Genomic DNA, 20,671 nt, shown 5'->3' with positions numbered 1-20,671 from the left:
TTGTTGTTGACAAAGGTGTTGGACAATGGTTTTTCCTACCTTTTTCAGAACTTTTTAATGTTTTCTTGCATTACGGTACTTTATAATTTAACGACAGTATTAAAACAACATGTTTCAAAATGTCCATTAATTATATATTATTGAAACAATTTACATGTATAAATTATCAAATTTTCATTCTTCTTGTGAATTCGTTTTGTTTATTGTATAAATTCATACACGATTTGTTCCTCACACTTGGCAACCGACTTCTTACAAAACACAAGTTAATTGATATATTGCATGTCATGTCAATAATCAAAAGTTATATTGCGTTTTAATTAGCAAACTACAGGTGTTTTATGCATCATTGCATTGTTTGTTAACCGCTGCGGATTAATTAACATATCAAAATGTGTGCTTCTTTCACATTATACAAATCCATAGAATAATATATATACAATATAATATCATTGACAAAGACATATTTTTCATGTTTATGACTAAGGTGTGTCCGGCGGGTAACATATCTTTAATTTAACGTAACACACATAGACTTAAATGTAAGGAAATGTGTAAAGTTTGAACATTAGAGTTCGAGTTTGCTTCTTTGTTACATTTATACTGTTGGCATATGAGATATCATAATACCTTGTTTTTGTACCAGTTTGCCAAAAGTTAGTCACTTTAATATATAATGCTGTATGGTTTATATGATTTGCATTTTTCTTTATAGTTATTATATGCCTTGTAATTTGTAACATATTGAATCGAATTAAACATACATGTATTATATGACAACATGATGATATTTAGATATTGTTGATTGAGATACACGTCTATACAACAAGTTATCATTTTTTATGGTTAAAACTTTGATTCCCTAATTCACATTATTGTATGTGTCCCAAAGCATCTTCGGTGCTAAAGTTTAGAAAATTATAATTAAATAATTGTTATTAAAAAGAAAAAAAAATGATGAAAATCTTTTACCTAGATTATTTAAATGTTGGCATTGTTTTATATCCATTGAACCTCATAAAGCTGCAGATCTCCCACTTGCGTTTAAAGACTAGAATATAATATGATCTTTGATCTATGACAAAAATTGTTACCTTGAATAGATCTTACCTTGAATAACCTCTACATATTACCTTCGACAATATCTTTTTTACATTTTAGACGTTTATTCAAACATCAGAGGGCGACTAGTAATTTTACTTCTAGCATATTTTAGCTGCTCTTTTATGCAATACATAATGTAAGTGCATGTATTTGTGCAAATAAGTAAATTCATACGTTAAATGATCTAGATTACAATATCATATATACATGTATGCATATCGACTATTGAGATGTACATTTTGGGTAACATATTTATAGCTAGATGTCCCGGAAATCATTATTTTAAATAAAGATGTAATTACCCGATCATCAATATATCAGGATTTGAAATGACATTTTTATCCAGTTTTATAAAACATTCGGTATTGACACATTGTTAATAGAATTTGATAGAACATCGGTAGGGAATACACTGTTTGTATACAAATTAAACTCAAATCGTTTAGAATACATAGATAAATAAATCATGCAATATAAATGCAATGTAAATGCACTACGGTGACAAAATTATTCCCCAATGAGTAATGAAACATTATCGAATTGTCAAATACCGCTTGAAAAGCGGGTGCATTTTGAGAAAGTTTATATCGATTTAAGTGATAAAGGTTCGTATATTCTGCTATATCTTGTTATCTACCGTGTACGTATGTATGTATGATATCAATTGGTTATTGTTTAAAGTGAATTAAACTTGAATGAAATATCGGTGCGAGTAAAGATAAGATTATTAACTGTGTCAGTGGAATATATCATTAACCCATCAGTGGAACATATATATATGAATTTGTTACTAAACAAATAAATTTGCTGTGTAAAAAGGATACTTTTTAAAACATGTCCAAAAGGAGGTACATACGAATTATTCCACGAGGATACTCCATTTATGGTATAAAGATTAAACGAAACAATTTGTGAAGATGTCAATAAGCTAAATGCATGTGGGAACAAACAATGAGAGAAACGATTGATTTGATATTATATTTCCTTTAATGTTTTCGTTTATCACATCGCACAAATGCAAATTTAACAGTTTGTGGAATGCTAAAACATATATATTTATATATGATGCCAATCAGTTCATTATATCAGTTCATATAATTCGAAGCTAAAAGTGGGACTTTGTGGTATATGTTTTTCTTTATAATGAAAGGTAACGTAATGTACATGCTTGATAACAACGAAAATGGGTCAAAGGATTTGGTATGGTAAGATTTTGTCTTTTTGTTTCTTCTTAAGTTAAGGAATTGCTGTTTGATTAACAAGATATTTTTGCAAATTAACAAAGTTGTTGCATTCACTTATTTAAAAAATATATATTTATAGTGTTTTGAAGTTATATTATTCAATATCGTAGATGTGTAAATATTAGCGGCTTTAGTACATTCAGGACTATCTTTCATCCGAATACTAGGACAACTGAAACAAAATGATGAATTATTATTTAATATTTATATGAATTCGCAATAGCTATAAATTCAAAATTATTCAATGAGTAATATACGCTTAAAATGATTAAGTGTAAATAAACTGACAATTATTGTGCATTGATTGTTTTATTTCATCGAGTTAAACTCGTAAGTTCTCGATTAGTTTTAATCAATTTCTTGGGTTTATATTTCCTTATCTATAAGTGTTAAATGATTAAAATATCTTACGTGCATATATATCTTATCATTTTAATTCAAATACAGTAAATTATTTGTTTATAATCTCTCGCTCGCGACGTTTTTATTAAATTTGTTTTACAAAAGAGTGTTCTTAATTTATTGTATCGTCATGAGTTTGTCAAACAAAATTCTGATTAAGAAAAACTGAAGGTTCGTTTTATAACAGTAGCTTTTGATTAATTTTATCAATATGTTGAATTTAAAAAAGAAGATTTAAATCATGGTGTTGTTACCAGATTATTGTTTTCGGTCAAAATTATTGTACTTTATGCTGTTAGTTTTCTCTCAATAATATTATTATTCCGAACCTTTGCTGTTACAATGAGTAATTGTTTGTAGCATAAATATTTGTCTAGACGCAGAGTACATCGTCTGATTAACTTTTATTGGTACATATAGTTTATTTATGCATGTTGTTATAAAATTATCCTCAGAGGCAATATATCTGGTCATATACAATACAATCAAGCAATCTGTATTTACCAAAGTTTGTCATGTACGATATTAGTGTACTTAAGTCCAATACATTAACTTTTCACGTATCAAAAAGTGTCAAAAAAGACAAAATCTATCTATGTTAAAACGACATGTCTCGTTTTATCAAGAATGTTAATTAATACGCACCGTTGTATGTCGAAATATAGTCATAAAAAGTTCAGTTATAAAAATGAACATAGACTTATTTTATTGAATATTTCCGAACAAGCAAACATTTCAAAACACAGCTTGTTTCTAAGTAAAAGTTCATTGAGTACATATTAACAAGTGTTCTTCAGTCTTTACTTCGTATAAAGTATAGTTAGCAATCAATCAATCCATTGTTTTTTATTACTTTGTTAAATATTGATTGAACTCGTGACAAAAAAGTGTTTTGATAACAGTTAAATGTCAATCAATTTTAAGTAGATGTAAATATAATGGAATTTCATATTTAATTGATTTGTTCTTTTCATAAGTTTTTTTTCAGCATTCAACATTAGATTTTAGAGGCATTTGCTTCAGTAACAGTATATATGAAAGACGACATCGGGTATCATTTCATTTAAATTTGTTTCCCAATGAACCATAAATTACCAATATGTATTTTACTGTCTCAATTAATGATCTTCATCTTCTCGTATAAGACAGTAAGCCATACCTGTTGTATATTTTATGTTTATATGTAACGACAGTTCGCTATATAGATATTTCTAGAACTTAAATATTGGTATTTATACTAAAAAAATAAAAAATTCCATCATAAAATTATTAAACCCCTTTTTAAAAATTTCTTTTAAATTTTTTGTAATATCTTTTGGGGGTTTTTAAAAGGGTATGTAAAAAAATTTAAAAATATTGATTGTTATAAGTCTGTAGATAAGAAAACAATTCAAGTGTATATATATATTTTTCTTTTGTAGTAGATGAAAAAGAAAAATATACTTGGGCGTTCAAATATGTTTTCTGTTTGGTGTCCTGCTGGGCTCCTTGGGGCGGGGAGGGGGGTCCTGTGTTGCTGGGTCATTCTAGGGGATGCGTTCAATGAATTCCGCCCTTCCTTATTGATATTGTTCTTCATATTTCATTTTCAATTTACGTATTTTACTTCAATGTTTTTAATCTTCTGGTACAACTAAGTGAATGAAGCAAAAAGGTTTCTAATTAGAATTTTTAAGTAATAATGACTTAAAACTAAAATAACAAAAAAGAAAAAATGGAAAAGACGTTGGATATATGTGTTTTAAAGCATATTTGTTTTTTTTAAGGGATGGAATATAAAACTGTATGGCAAGAATTATTCTCTTTGTCCATCTTGGTAATTGCCATGTTTGAATTTCAAAGTTCTGATCTATATTCTAGTAAGCAAACATCTGTTTCAAAGCGCCAAACTTCTAAATAATTTAGTTGTAATAAAACAGGACACAAACATTATTCATACAATTTTTTAAAGGTTGTATTCCCTGTTCTTTAATGAAATAGACATCAAAAAATGTTGTCTTCAACATAAAACATGTTCATATAAGTGAGTAAAGATTTATGTATGTCTGTTCTGAAGTAATGATTCCATATTGTATACTTAAATATTTATTGCATAGGGAATATAACATATCAAGATGATGTCATGTGTCATAATATGGTTTTATTTCACATACTGGAAGTAGTCCAAAAAGGAAATTATAAAAAAATTTGTTTTTCCTTTTTTGCCCTATGCTTAAAACACAAGGAAATTTAGAATAAATAATAAAACTTACAAATATGTGCTCGCTGCATACAAAATAACCCCAAAATTTTTAAAATTTTTTTCTTATAATGTTTTGTTTTAAATAAATAAACCCTTTTTTTTCAGATGTTTTTTTTTACTGTTTGCTTAAAATTTTTGAAGACTTTTATGTTGTTGTCAGTCTTTTTTTAAAACATCTCCAGTAAATTATGGTTTTTTGGGAAAAAAAACAATTTTTTTTTTAAAAAACTCTGTTTATTTTTTCTTTCAAAAACCTAGTCAAATTTGAATGATAAATTAATTTATGTGGCTTGACAATTTTTTTTTTCCCGGTTTTTAATATCTAAAACAATCCATTGAAAAATAAAAAATGTTAAATTTAAATTTATATAAAAGGTTCTATGCACAAGATACAACGATGCTTGTTATATAAATGATTGAAATGTAATATATGTTTTTTAATGGAGAGAAGGGGTGGTGAGAAATGTTAAAGTTATTGAAAAAACCTTTGAATCGGGTAAAGTTGTGTTATTCAGCTCAAAGCATCTAAAAAAGTGCATTGGGAAAAATTTTAAACAACCCATAATTGGGAATATAATTTAAATATTAGGCAATGTTGTGTTTTGTTGTTTATTCAATTTTTGTTTCGTAAAAAATTTTATTTCCCCAAAATTGTTGTTACTATCAAAAATGATGTATGTATGCGATTATTGTATTAATCCATGTTATTGTTAAAAAAAAATATTATCAAAGTGTTTAGAATATTTTGCACATTAAAAAAAACCTTTTAATTTTTATAGAAGATGTGGGATTAATGTATTTTTTTGAAGGGGACAGAAAAATAGGCTGGGGTAAGTCAATCCCCAAAGGGAAATTTTTTTAAAAAATTCTAAAATTTTTTTCAAACCCCCAGAATGTTTAATTGGGATGTTAAGGACATTAATTCAATACATTCTGATTAAATATTTGTTTTTTGTTTTTTAAAAGACTATATTTACAATCCCTAATAAAAACAAGGGGCCCCTTTTTTTAAAAAGGTAAAATTTGTATTTAAGGGTAGAATACAAAAATTAAGGCCCAAAATACTGTTTTAAAGGAAAAAATAAAAATTGTTTTTTTTAATAGCCCAACTATCAAAAAATTTTTTTTACGTTATAATTTGTAAAAAAAAAAAAAAATGTCTTTTGAAAAATTTTCTACAAAAAGGTTAAAACTGGTTTCCTCATACGGGGTTTTTCAGTAAGGAAAAAACAATGAAACGAGCAACAATAAAGGCCATTAGCACTGGGGATAAGCATATCCATAGCAGCCTGAAGCGTGTTTAATTTCATAAAAAAACCTATTTTTTATTGTATTATTTTTATAAAGGGAAAAAAAAAAAAACACGCACACTCTGAAAGGGAAAACAAATAACATACATATTGATTTTAAATTTTACAACACACATTTTTATTGGGTTTCACAATGCATGTTAGACAGGGTTTTAAAACCTAAGAAATCGTTATTTTTTTATGCTTAAAAACATTGCCCCATTTATAAAATGACATTAATTATTGAAAAAAAAATTTTTTGAAAAGTACGTATGCTTTTCAATAGGTATGTTTTTTTTGTTTGGGATAACGGGGTTTCTGGGAAATGGTTAATTCTTAATTTGATTGTTTTGGTTTTACGGCGCATCAACATAATTTAGGTCATATTGCGCCGAAACAGCAAAGTTGATTTTGGCTTACCTTAGGTGTTTCTTTTTACACTTTAACCACATCATTGTAGATCTTATTTTATGTGACACAAAATTTTTTTCATTATAAAAAAACCAAAACGGGTATAAAAAAAATTGGAAAAAATTTTTTACTTTCCTGTTTTCAAACATTTAGTTTTGTTTTTTTTTGATTTTTTAACTTTCATGGAATAAAAAATAAAGTTAGAATTCTTGATTATTTTTGGAACCTCATTGAAAACAAATATTCGCTTTTTTTTATTTAATTTGAAGACTTCAAAATAACAAGTGCAAAAATTCTTTTATTTTAAAATATTGTTTCTTTATGTTTTTTAAAAATTTTTTTTTAAAAAGGATTTATAGAATGATTTTTATCCTGTTTGAATTGATAAAAAATATACATAAATAATTGAGAACTTATTAAAAAGTATTGTGTTTTGAAAAGAATATTATTCGCTTTTTAGAAAATTTTTTTTAATTTCAGGAATACAAAAGTTAATGTATCTATTGCCCAATTGTACCATTCATAGCAGTGTCTATGGCCGGGTTTTAACGGTTGGATAAATATTCTTTTTTTTTTATTTATGGTATTTAACCCTTCTTTTTAGTAAATGCGGAAAAATAGAAGGAAAAAAAAACGTTCCCTTTTGGCCTAAAAAGATTTTGGATGTCCAGAGCCCGAAAATTTAAAGCAAAAGAGGCCCTGCGTGCGGTTTTTTAAAATTTTTATTTTTAATTTAGGAAAAAGTATCTGATACTTTAATTTTGATTCAGAAAGAAAAGAAAAAATTTTTATTAAAATATACTAAAATTATTTGTTAAAATCAAAATTAAATAAAAACATGATTTTTGGATGTATTATGAGAAGTTTTTTTAATTTCAATCATGAGCCCTTTTATTTGTTTTTTTAAATTTTTTACATCATCAAAAATAAAAATTTAAAGATATTTGAAATGCTATCATTATTTTGTTTTCAATAGGGCTAAATAGTTACCCTTTTATATTATTTTTACATTTCACTTTTTTGTTTTACACCTTGACATATGACAATTATATTGTGTGTACCTTGTCAGCTAACAATTATTTTGTATTCATGTTTTTTATAATGAAGGATACTCATGACAAAATTTGATATTATATCAAATGTACATGCATATAATATTTATGTTGTAATAATCTAGGCTTATAACATGTTTAAGATTTATGACTATTGCTAATCTTTTACTCCACAGTTTAATTGTATGTTTCTGAAAATACTCTTTTACTGAATATAAGGAAATACTAAATGAGAACATGCGGAAATTACGTGAAGCTTTGAAAGTTTATATTTTTGATATTTACTGATAAACTGAAATTTCCTGGTTTTTCAGCACTGTACAGTATTTAATTGCATATCTTATTTCATACATGCAGTATCTGAGACAGTATATGAAAAACAAAATACTTTAAGAGAATCATATTCAATATAAATCTTAAATAATTCATAACAAGAAAATGACGTATATGATAACATCTGTACAAGTAACTTTATGGAAAAATGTGTAATATTTTGATCTTATTTGATACTGAGACATGCTCTGTTACATTGCTGCATGGACAAGGTATGAAATAAGTAAGAAACTTGTGACAAGAAAATTTCTTGTTATTTTTCAACGTCTTGTTATTTTTTTGTTGATAATGTGTATCATTAACAATGTGAATACCCCTTTATTTACTTTATTTAAGATAATGACATATTTCTTTGAAAAAAAGTTAATCGTAAAATGCCCTTTCCGGATTAAAACATATCTTCCAATTATTCAAAAGTCATTTCAGCAAGTAGCAAAATAAGAATTTTGGTATTGAATTGTTAGATTAGGATTATCTTGACATTACAATGATGTTGTGTTTAATCATATGAACATTGGTATTATCACCATGTGTTCGGGACTTACATTGGTATTGTGTACTATAACATTTAGTTAATAAAGCAATGTAGCTATGAAGCAACGTTCATAGATTAGGACCATACAGTACAGTTGATGAATATTTGATATACCTCATTATTGAGCTATAAAAGCGTGGCTGCTGTTATAAAGTTACAGTAATAAAAGTGTTGTTTCAAACTATAATAATATATACTAGTTTTCCTTTTTAAGATGTTGCTATATTGATGTAACTTATATTATTGAAATTTTACATTGATTTGTTATTGACGCTATTGTTTTTGTGGGACATATTGACAGGATGTTTTGAAACTCCAAATATGGGTCATATTTTTGTTTGTGTTAATAGAAAGAAGTGTTTCAATTAACTATGACATTGCAATCATGGGACAGAGAATTTGGTACGGTAAGAAGAAGTATTTGTTTGTTTATTATAGTCATTGTTATGCAAATATCTTATTAAGTTATTGTAAGCAAAAGCTGATTAAATACATAATGAATTCTGTTGCAGACTAACTTACAGAGTACAATACCTATTTCATCGTGATTATCATATATTTGTTTAAAGTTTTATACGAATACGAAAATTCAATATAAAGTTATATAAATAGTTTTAGACGTATTTGAAAAATATTAGTCAATGTCTTAATTTATGTTATTTTTTATATTCGGCCACATTTTTTTTCATAGAAAAATAATGAAAAATAATCTAATTAGAACTGTAGTTCTCTATTCAAGGAGGAGTTTAAAGAGCCATATTAAAAGATTGTTAAATGCTGATTAGGAAATTGAACTCTTTATTAAGAGAAATAATCAGTTCAGTGAAAACAAACACTTTTCTTTAGCTTTCTTTAGTCTTCTTCAGAGAAAATTGACGTTTATATATTGACCTTTTTTAAATAGGAGAAAAAAATTCTAAGTAGGACGTAGCAAGTTCAATATTTTACGAAACCCGCAATATACAAGCTGGCAGATAACATTTTCTGTACATTTTACTAGAAATGTTGCTATTAAAAATGTGAGTTCTTCCTCTTTGGCGTTTACAATTATGTTCTTGTGAAGTGGTGTTTTATATAAGAAAAAGCACAATTCTTCGGACCACATAGCATTAAGAGTCCCAAACATAAATTGTTTGTGCTTTGACGGACCGGTCACTATAATTCAATTAAGACCTTAGTGTTGTGCACTATTCTTGAATATTAATACCCCGTAAATAAATCGTGTACGAGTCATATACATTATAGAAAATATAAATATTTATTATTTAAACATTTGAGAAAATTACCTGTACATGTTTAATAAGAATATTAACATGTTTATTGCTGACTGATTATAACATCTAAATCTCTATAACAAACTGCTTGTATGTGTACGAGAATATATATAAGAAATCATTGACGTATTGCGTGACCAGATCTTAAATAGTTTTATACTGTAATATTTTGTATGTATATGATATATAATACAACGTACCAAAATGATAACGTTAGCATAATATGATTGTATTTCACATACATAAAGTATTCCCCTGACAGGATATATATCATTTTTCTCTTATGCTATCGGTCATATTTATCCATAGAACATTAATTTGAGTATCACATACATAAATATTTATCTGTGCTCACTTCCTGTTCTCTCCTGATAGAAATAAATGACAATATTTTGTTAATTTTTACCATTTGCCCCCGATTACATCAAAAATGTTTTTTTATTATTTTTATCATTTAAACAACTACCTTAATTAATTTCCAAAAAAACGTTAAAGAATAGTGAATTTTTCATTCATAATTTTTTTATTTAAAAACAAAATGTTTTATCCATTTAAAATTCCAACAATGGGGTTTTAAATTTTTTTTTTTTTTTGTTTTTGTTTTTTTTTATAAATAAATTTTTCTGATTTTTTTTTAATTGAAACAAAATTCCCCGGTTTCAAAACCAATTTTTTTTTATCCCTTTGTTGTAAAAGGGATTTACATCATTTTTTTTAAACAGTTTACCGTAATGTTTATCCGTTTAGCACAAAAAAATTGTTTATAAATTTCCCAAATTTTCCCCCTATCGAAAAAATTTTAAAAATTCTACAGTTTTTTGCCCTTTTTGTTAAGTGATTTTATTTCATTTTTTTAACAATTTTCCGTTTTGTTTTTAGCAACGGGGGATTTTCAATAAAATTTAAACTTGAAAGGGCAAATATTTATTTTACCAATTTAATTGATCCACCTTTTAAAAATAAAATAAACAGTTTTTCGCACACAATTTTAAGATTTTATTAATAAAAATGTAAAAAGTATGAAGAAAATAGTATAATTAAAAAAAAAAAAGCATTAAATTAAAAAAAAGGGGCAACTTCATTGAATAGTATTGGAATGCAGCTTCCCATACAATTTTTTTTCAAATAGACATTTCATAAGGGAAATTTTAAAAGATTTCAATAAATTTCTTCAATAAAATATTTTACTTAAAGTAGGTATTGTATATCTTTACGCTGCATGTGTACACAGATATCAACAGATGTTTGATAATATCATTGATTGCATATTTTATGTGTAAGAGTAAAGAAAGAAAGAGAGTGAAGAACTCTAAGATCGGCACTTCAAAGCAGGTAATACTTGATGTTTCAGTCTGTGGTTGTTGATGAGAACATCTCTACAATAATTAAACATTAACTATAACATGAAGTAAAAAGATATCAAACATATCTTTGCTGGTATTTATAAGTGTGTGAAAGACTGGTATTGAAAATACATGATGATTTTTTTTTAATCAAATCAACGCAACTTTATTTATTTTAAATTTAATTATCGGGTTCATGTTAATAAAAAAAATTTGTTTTCCCTTTCGACATGAGAAAATTCACTTATAAATTTGATGACTATTTTCATGATATGGGACATAAAATCTGGCTTGGTAAGTCACTGTCATGTTATACATTATTTATGTACATGACTGTATAGATCTATATGTATATCATGTTAAAAAGTTTATTTGTGCAATGTATTTTCGTATTGAAATCTAGATAAGTTTCCTAATTACTATGTAAAGATATTTAAACAAATTATTACAGAAGTACATATTACCCATTTTAAATCTTTTCAAAATGCATGATGACAGTCACTGCCTTTTTAATGCAGTTTCATTGTTAAGGTATTTAAAATCAATTATATTTATGCTATACTATAACTTTATAAGGAAACAATTACACAAAATTGTTCAGATATGAATCAAATTATCCGGTTTTCCCTTGTTTAGTATGTGACATGGTATAAAGAGACATCAAAGGCAAATTAGTCATAGCATATTCTTTCACAAATTACTATCTTTAATTTAATCTTAAATAACTTTTTTTAAAAACAACTATGCCTATATTGTGTTATGTCGGTTTGAGTCATTTTGAGTCCTAATAAGGTACAATTGAATTAATAATGCTATAAATGAAACTATGAAAATAAAATAAAATACAAAATAATTTTATAGTGTTTTCAAAATGGGTGAAAGAATATGGTATGGTAAGTTATTATTTACAAATTACTTATTTCTTTGTTTGTAAAAAATCAACTTTACCACCTCACATATGTTGTTTTTATATTTTTTGTATCACTTATGACAAAAAGGAAAATGCTTAGGAACGAAAAGGCTCAATACCGAAAACTAGATATATATTTTTTTCTTTGATTCTTGCTTCCAGGTGTAAAATAATTAAACACACTTTGAAGGCTTGAAACATGGATATAATGATTTGAAAATACAAATTTATATGCCATTAAAATATTTGTTGAAACGAAATTTGGAATATTTTTGTGATCATTATAAAACATGCATCTACATTGATCACTAATACGATAGTGTCTTAAACATAACTGGAGAGATGCTATGCTTTACATTTGTATTTTCTGAAAAATTCTTTCTGATGTGCATGCGTAACATATATACAAGAAAGATAAATGAGAGTTAACTATTCTTAGTGTGGCCCAAATCGTTTTAGACAGTCCCATGATACTAACAGTTTACAATTTTATGATGCAAAAGCAAGGATGTACTGAGACTCGCACTGTAATTTTTTGTGTCGGAACTGTCCCAACATTCATTTATGCTTTGTCCTCGCTTGAAAGTTTTTTTCAGGAATCAGTTCACCCCACAATCGTAAAAGGAATATGTAATCTTCACCTATAAAACTGTTGTCTTTGCTCTGCTCAGAGGGAATGTTATATTAGATATTTTATATGCATGAACACTTTTTTGTACATAAAACGATTATTCTCATGGCTAGAACTATCATTAGGCAACATGACATTTACAAACGCATAGGTTCTCATAATTAACTCTTACCATGTTTACTTTCTCAAATTATCCTTCAACCTTGACAAAATCGTTAATCATTTTAACAAAAAATTTAAAAGAATTACTGACTGACTAGTGAACTGTGCAGATGGCACAGCTTGGTCTGTACTGGTCATTATGAGTATATTAGGTCGCCGTCAGATGGCCAAGGGAACTTTAAATATCAATAGATTTACATGTATTAATAATTGTATCTTAAGATAAATGAAAAAGCTCTTGAAAATGTAACTGATCAAAAAGTCTTGGGTATTTGCATAGATAACAACTTAAAATGGCACTTGCAAATCGACAATGTTTGTAAAAAAATTAACGGAAAAATTGCCTTTTTGAAAAAAATATCGTATTTTTTGCACTTTGATATGAAATTATTGTTTTACAATGCATATATATTGCCCATTATGGACTATTGTTGTATTATATGGGGTAAAGGAAACACAAACTACATAAATAATGTTTGTAAATTACGAAAACGAATTGCTAAAATCATTTTACAGCAACCACAAAGATCTCCGGCAATAAATCTACTCGAAACTCTTAACTGGTTACCGTTCCTTGACAGATGTAAATACCACACGGCGGTGCTTGTTTTTAAAACTTTAAATAACATGGCACCGACTTATATGACAGAACTGATAACTTTATCCGACAACAAAATTTAAGATCTAGGTCACGAAAAGATATTGTATTATGGACAAGACCTAAAACAAATTATATTAAAGACACATTTTCTTATTATGGCATGAACATTTGGAACAATATACCTTTAAATATTCGTAATGTTAATAACCTTAAATGTTTTAAAGAAAAATACAAAGCATATCTTGATGTTCATATGAATGAATGATTGAGTGAATGAATAAATGAATGAATAAATCAATAAATGAACGAACGAATGATGCAATATACGTATAAGTTAAAACAAATTGTTGAGTGTCTGTTCGAAAGTATATGAGTTGTAATATTCTAAAACTTACATATTATACATATATTTTTCTACCTATGCATGTCCTGTTGTTCTTGTTTTCTATTTCAGAAGGCCACATTGGAAATAAGATATATATGATTGTTTTTGTATGTTCTTAATGTGTAACCTTCTTTAAATAAAGATATTATTATTATTATTATTATTATTATTATTATTATTATTATTAATACGAGAATATTCGTAGAACATTGTTTAGACGTTCTGAAACGCATCTCATAAAACAATGTGTTACATTGTTACGAGCGTTTGAAATTAGAATTGTATCGAAGAAAGAAAACCTTTACAAATTATTGAAATCTGAGAGAAAATTTTTTGTGAATAGGCGTAAATTTAACAACAAAAATAATTCTTGATTTGATAACATCTATAAAATTGTTTCTAAGAATATCAAGTTTTGCAATAGTTTTTTATTGTTATATAGACGGGCGTTCCGCAGTGTGTGTAACTTTTTAAAGATTTTAACAATTTATACGCCTATGTCTACACTTTTGAGTTTATGATTCTGAAGTATTTCAAAACAGATTGGAATTGTATAAACTAGGTAGTTTTGTCAAGTATTTACATTCTTAAATGAGTTGTGAAACATAATTCTTCTGTAAAATAAGTCTTAAAGAAGGATATTACGATTATTATAGCATATCTGTCTTGACATTTCAATATTGGTGAATAAAATGTCAAGAATAATGTAGGAAATTATTAACTGTATTGGGGGACATATAGACTATATCGGACTGCTACATTTATTAATAAGGCAATGTTACAATGTTCATATTCAGGATAATACAATTAAGTTAATGAATATTTTATATCCCTCTTTATAGAGCCTGAAATGCATTCATGTTGGTAGGACCATGCAGTTGTTGTTGTTGTTAATCAGAATAACAACATTTATAGAATTTTTTTCGACTTTTTGATGGTTTGGATATAGCAGAGCTTAGATGATCACAAATGCTATTTTTATTTCATTGACATCATAATTTGACACTACTGGAAAAAAGTAACTTCAGATTATGTGGATAAATAGCTTCAATATGTTGGACGAAGTGTTCGTTAAGCTATGATAACTCAACAATGGGTCAGAGAATTTGGTACGGTAAGTAAAACAAATATGTGTCGTCTAATTCACTCAATCACGATAAATTCAGATTGGATATTGTGTCTATTAATGATTTTGTGGGTACCGATGAAAGGTCAAACGGAAATAAATTGTTAACTTACTACTTATTAACATAAATTACGACTTACCAGTTCATGTTAAATGTTGAATTCTGCTTCCGCCGGTGCTGAGGGGCGAAGACGGTAGCTTGCAATTACCACTACAATTCATGAACTGGCACAATCAAAGTCTGCAACATTTTCAATTTTGCCTCGTTGGACTGTCTTTAAGGATTCTGTTTTTCTCTATTTATAGCTTAAGTGTAATGATTATCATATTCCTGTTTATAAAAAGAACATTACACATAAAACCTAGAATTAAAACATTGGTAAGGTGACGATATAATTGTTCTCTTTCTGTGTGGTTCAGAAATTTAAATATTTTTACACAACTGCATTGGGGCCAAGACATTTGAATTCTTTTGTTGAATGTTAAGGATCAAACGTTTATCTAGACTTTTTATGCGTTTTAAAATGTTATATGTTATTTATCATGCCGGTTGGTGATAAATGGTAAAGTGAGATTTTAAAATGCACTAACATTGAAAATGTTATCTATTTTATAACGTATGAATTGAGTTGAAAGTGTAATACCGTTATTTATTTTGATTACGATAACTTAAATAAAGACGGAAAGAGGAGCAATGCTTGAGAAAACAGTGCTTAATATAATGAACAAATGTATAAATGAGTGGAACATTTTGTATTTTTTAACATAAAGTATGTGTATTCATGTCAAATAAAACTTTGTGTAAACAACATTCATAATTTGAGTGGTCATTCTTAATATCATAAATTTTGAACAAAACAAAATTGTTGATTTGTTGGACTTATACATGGTTTCATGTCAATAACAAGCAATTTATTACATTTCGTTGTTCCATTTTATTTTTATACTATTTTATTCATTGGACTATGCTTAAGTGTTGCTTTTTTTAAACAATTCACATACCGTTAATGTACAGTAAAATTATGAAAATCAACATCTTCAAAGAATGGGTCAACGAATTTGGTATGGTAAGTAAATTGCTCTTTAATACTTCCTAAACGATTAAATTTATATACAATAACACACATTTAAATTAAGATGTCATGTAAAATGGTATTGAACTTAATAAGTTTAACACACCAATTTTATGTTCTTATCAATGTACGTTTTTAAGAACAACTTACGAAAGAAACTACATATGAGCCGCGTCACGACAAAACCAACATAGTGCGTTTGCGACCAGCATGGATCCAGACCAGCTTGCGCATCCGCGCAGTCTGATCAGGATACATGCTATCCGCTATCAGTTTCTCTACTAGTAACAGATTTGGTAAGCGAACAGCATGGATCCTGATCAGACTGTGCGGATGCGCAGGCTGGTTAAGATATATGCTGGTCGCAAACCCATTATGTTGGTTTTTGTTGTGACGCGGCTCAATTATGTACATGAAACATTCATGTCTGAGATACAAAGTGTGATATCTGTTCTCCATAATAATTGATGCTGTGGGAAGTTATTATTGAATTCCGTCTAGTGCAATGTAAACGATGGTTTTCCCAGACAATATGTAAGTTTTAATGCTTTCAACGAAGACAATAATGACGCCGAATCAATGTCTCCTGATATAAACTTGTAAACAATATAAAAGAGGACATTCCATGCGTTTATGTACATCGATTTGTTTACTTCATTGTATTCTCTTTTATGATATTCATGACATTTAAGAATTAAATTTAGCTTAGAATATTAAGTGTTACATTAATAGCATCGTTAGGTAGCTAGACTTTTAGAAAATGTACACTAAATTACTAAAACTGTATTACTTATTCACCATTTTGTACTCAACATTATTAGATGCTAGCTTCATAGAGAAAAAAAACTATGATTTATTCAGTTATTTGCACTTTTCTTATTGAATATGTTTGTACTGAAATGTTGAAATCTCAAAGTTTTTTGTAAACTAACAAAACTGCCTGAATTGTCATTAACAAATTTATTCTTACCGCAGACGTACGCTATAATTAATTCCCACATTCCAATCACAGTTTTTACGATAATAAAAAAGGAAAGAATGTGATCATAAAAATAGGATTTAGCTTAAGAGAAATGTACTTGAAGGTAACACATGTCAATACAAGTTGTTGTGGACACTTTGCAATATGAACAAATCATTGATTGTGGTTACATTGATTGCTGTGTATGGTGCAAAATTGATATATTTCCCATGTTCACTAATTTGGTTTTGTTATGGAGACATCAAAATGTTTATAGAGTAATTGCTACTATTACCTTGCTTCACAAATGCTTACAACATTAAGTGCTAGCTTATTTGCTGCATTGATATTGTTATTATGTATATCAGATGCTGTTTGTTTGTTTATTTGGTTGGTTTTACGGCGCACTTACACAATTTAAGTGTTTTGGCGCCGAAACAGGAAAGATGATTTTGGCTAACCTCGGGTATTACAACGGGGATGAAAACCACTTCACCTGATGAAGCTATGAGGTGCATTGACTCAAGTGATTCTAACCCATTCTAACCGCCACTTACGATCACCCAGGGCTATTCTGATACCTTGGCCGTTCAAGGCAACCCCTCAGCCACAAGGGTTATATAAATGCACGTCAAATATTTGTTTACGTATGATCGTACATTTTGCATGATATCAAATTAAAAAAAAGTTAATGACCATTTCTTTTTATTTCTTTTACAATTTTACATTAAATCATTTTAAGCTATTGATTACAGGACGCATACACTGACAAAATTGGAATTTACTCTTTTAACTTGCCATAAAACATTATATTTTAACCAAATCTTTTTTTCCATACGGTTTCTTATTTATATTGGCGAGTAAGCTTATGCTGAATTTCAATTTCAGAAGATTTTTGTAAGTCTCAAAATATATCAAACTTATATATGATGCCACTGTCTGAAATTTAACCTTACTGTGGATCTACATCTGTTTTTAAACCAACAAAATGTACCGACAAACACCAGACATGCTCCTTATTTTGCAACACATTAATTAAAAGTATATATAATCACATTCTTAAAATGGATGATTTGACGTTAGCGAAGAAATGCAGTGGTCGTTATTCATTATTAAAGAAACAATACAGAACCAGACCTGAGTAGATGATTAAGTCAGCATGTTTGACTGTTTTCTTAATTAAAACTTCAATATAAGCAGTTTCTGGTATGTTGTTTCCAGACTAATAATTTGTCTATTAGTTTCTATGAGAAATATACTTTGATACTACTTATCAAACCTTTGTCAAGAGAAGCTAATGATCTTGCGCTATAAGTACAATATTTCACATGAATAAGTTGTTTGATATCATTACATTTATTGAGAAATGTATTGAAAGTGATTATTTAGTGCTGATTCCATTGTGATTTTGCTTCAAAAAGAAAATTAAGGAAAAGGGGAATAATGACAATTTCTTTGTGATTTGATAATATTATTTCAGTGGATACGTTGTATGTTTTTTTTTTAATTATTCTATTTATAGATTTGTAAATAACAAAACATCACAACCTAATTTATAGTTGTCGTAGTGATATGATATATTTTCTTTTGTTTTCTTACAAAGAAATGTTGCTAGGAAGTAATACATATCACCTGAATACATGTATTACATTTATTTCTTACAAGTTTGACATAATTTTTTATTGTTTACATTATTAACAAGGTGTACAGGAGTAATTGGTCGTATATTTGCATTGTTAACAAGTGGCCGAAATAATAAAATACAACAAAACGTATTAGAAAAAGTACATTTGAAAGCACATACAAGTATTGTGTATGTATTAAGTTTGACATTTAACATGAGAGGATGGTAAATTAATGGTGAGATAAAATTCCATGTGAGCATTAAAGCCGTATAAATGGGAAAGAGAATATGGTATGGTAAGTAAAAAAGTATGATTGATTATGTCAGATGCATATAATAGTATAATAATGTTATGATATATTCTGCTAGTTATCCTCATTAATAAACAACAGTAGATAAACTACAAATATATTAGGACAGTTAGTGTACCGATTGAGTGAAATGAATACGATTCAATGAAAATATTACTTTACGACAGATCAATAGTTTAGTAGATTGAATATTTGCTTTTGATTTTGCCTTTTTATTGAGTGGTTATAAAAATGAAAAATATCAGTTCAGTATATCAGTTAAGCATTAACCACAGAATTGATAATCAAATGTTTGGTCAAAACATATTTAGAAATTTCACATATTTTAGAATATTTGTAACAGGATATTGTAAAATAGTTACTTGTGTAAAAAACTTAAGATCTATTTATAGCATGTTATTTGATTGTTTTTTTTAAACATGTAGTTAAAAGTAAAAATGCGGTAAAAGTTATTGGTCTATTCATTCGTCCAAATATTCTATTTTCCTACTGTGCTCGTAAGCACGGGTGCCACGTGCTTAAAAAATCAGAAATTAATACAGTTACACTTTACGAAAGACAAACATTTTATTCTCCAAGAAACATTCTATATAGTGGTTAATTACTAGATTAAGAGCGCTTTAACTATCTAATAAGAAAAATGAACTTTCACAAACTTATGAAGGACAGTCCTTTGTATTGGTTTCCCGTGAACTCAGATCACATCAAGTCACGTGGTATTATATGCAGCGTGATAAAGGCTTTTAACAATCTCTTGTACCGTGCCACATGGATCAGAGACTGATGTGGTATGTAGTGCGCTTATTTCGCAATTTTATATTTGTATGCATTAATGTACCTGCTATACGCTTTAGTCCTGGTCTGTACTATTTTCGTCACGTGAAAAACAATTGTTTTAGATGCTCTGTTACAACACAGGCTTTGAGTTGACTGTCTACCACACCCCCTTTGTCTGTTTAAAAAACATAATATTATGACAAATTCGTCAATTGTTCTTTTTAAAAGTACAGACATACGAAACAATATTCAATTTTAGTCCATCTTTGATCAATAACTTTTCCTTGTGCTATAGATAAAACAATTACAGGAAAATAAATCGACAGTATAACCTTTGTTTATTCCGTGGGAATTTAAAATAACTGTTCTGTAATAAAATATACTGAATCATTTTGGAAGACTTATTTTCTTCCATTAAGTTCAAGAAATTATGCTGTTTTGGTGACATTTCGCATGCTTTTTAATACAACATATTTCATCTGACATTCAAATAACATTTGTTGTGTGGTGCGAAACATACATTTTTTTTCTAATAATTTTATTTCAGCATATAAAACTTATAAAATATAAATGAGCTGCGTCACGACAAAACCAGCATAATGCGTTTGCGACCAGTATGGATCCAGTACATCCTGCGCATCCGCGCAGTCTGATCAGGATCCATGCTGTTCGCTTACAAACCGTATAACAAGTAGAGAAAGTGATAGCGAAAAGCATGGATCCTGATCAGACTGCGCGGATGCGCAGGCTGGTCTGGATCCATGCTGGTCGCAAACGCATTATGTTGGTTTTGTCATGACGCGGCTCAAATGATGTTTAGTTGTGTTTTGTTTGTAACAAAACTAGACATTCATACATGTATTTTATAAAGTTTCATTTTA

At 27.9% G+C, this 20,671-nt stretch overlaps 1 protein-coding gene across 7 annotated transcripts in view; it reads left to right on the top strand.

Annotated features, from left to right (window-relative positions):
* Positions 1-20,671, top strand: part of LOC132721247 (uncharacterized) — a 90,483-nt gene that overhangs the window by 20,567 nt on the left and 49,245 nt on the right. The window contains exon 1 of one of the 7 annotated variants that reach the window (XM_060705521.1): positions 2,273-2,309. The exons of 3 other annotated variants lie outside the window; for them this stretch is intronic. In XM_060705521.1, coding sequence (XP_060561504.1) covers positions 2,288-2,309 — 22 coding nt within the window. In that variant the 5' untranslated portion in view covers positions 2,273-2,287. Of the gene's footprint in view, positions 1-2,272; positions 2,310-14,890; positions 15,033-16,074; positions 16,112-18,961; positions 18,999-20,671 lie in introns of those variants that run through there. 3 more of the 7 variants (XM_060705520.1, XM_060705522.1, XM_060705523.1) reach the window with 3 other exon arrangements.

This window comes from Ruditapes philippinarum, unplaced genomic scaffold (genome assembly GCF_026571515.1).
Source record: "Ruditapes philippinarum isolate M1 unplaced genomic scaffold, ASM2657151v2 ctg1636_1_1_1_1, whole genome shotgun sequence".
NCBI classification, from domain to species: domain Eukaryota; kingdom Metazoa; phylum Mollusca; class Bivalvia; order Venerida; family Veneridae; genus Ruditapes; species Ruditapes philippinarum.
The sequence above is the reverse complement of the archived record's forward strand: the minus strand, read 5'-3'. Positions and strand labels throughout refer to the sequence as shown.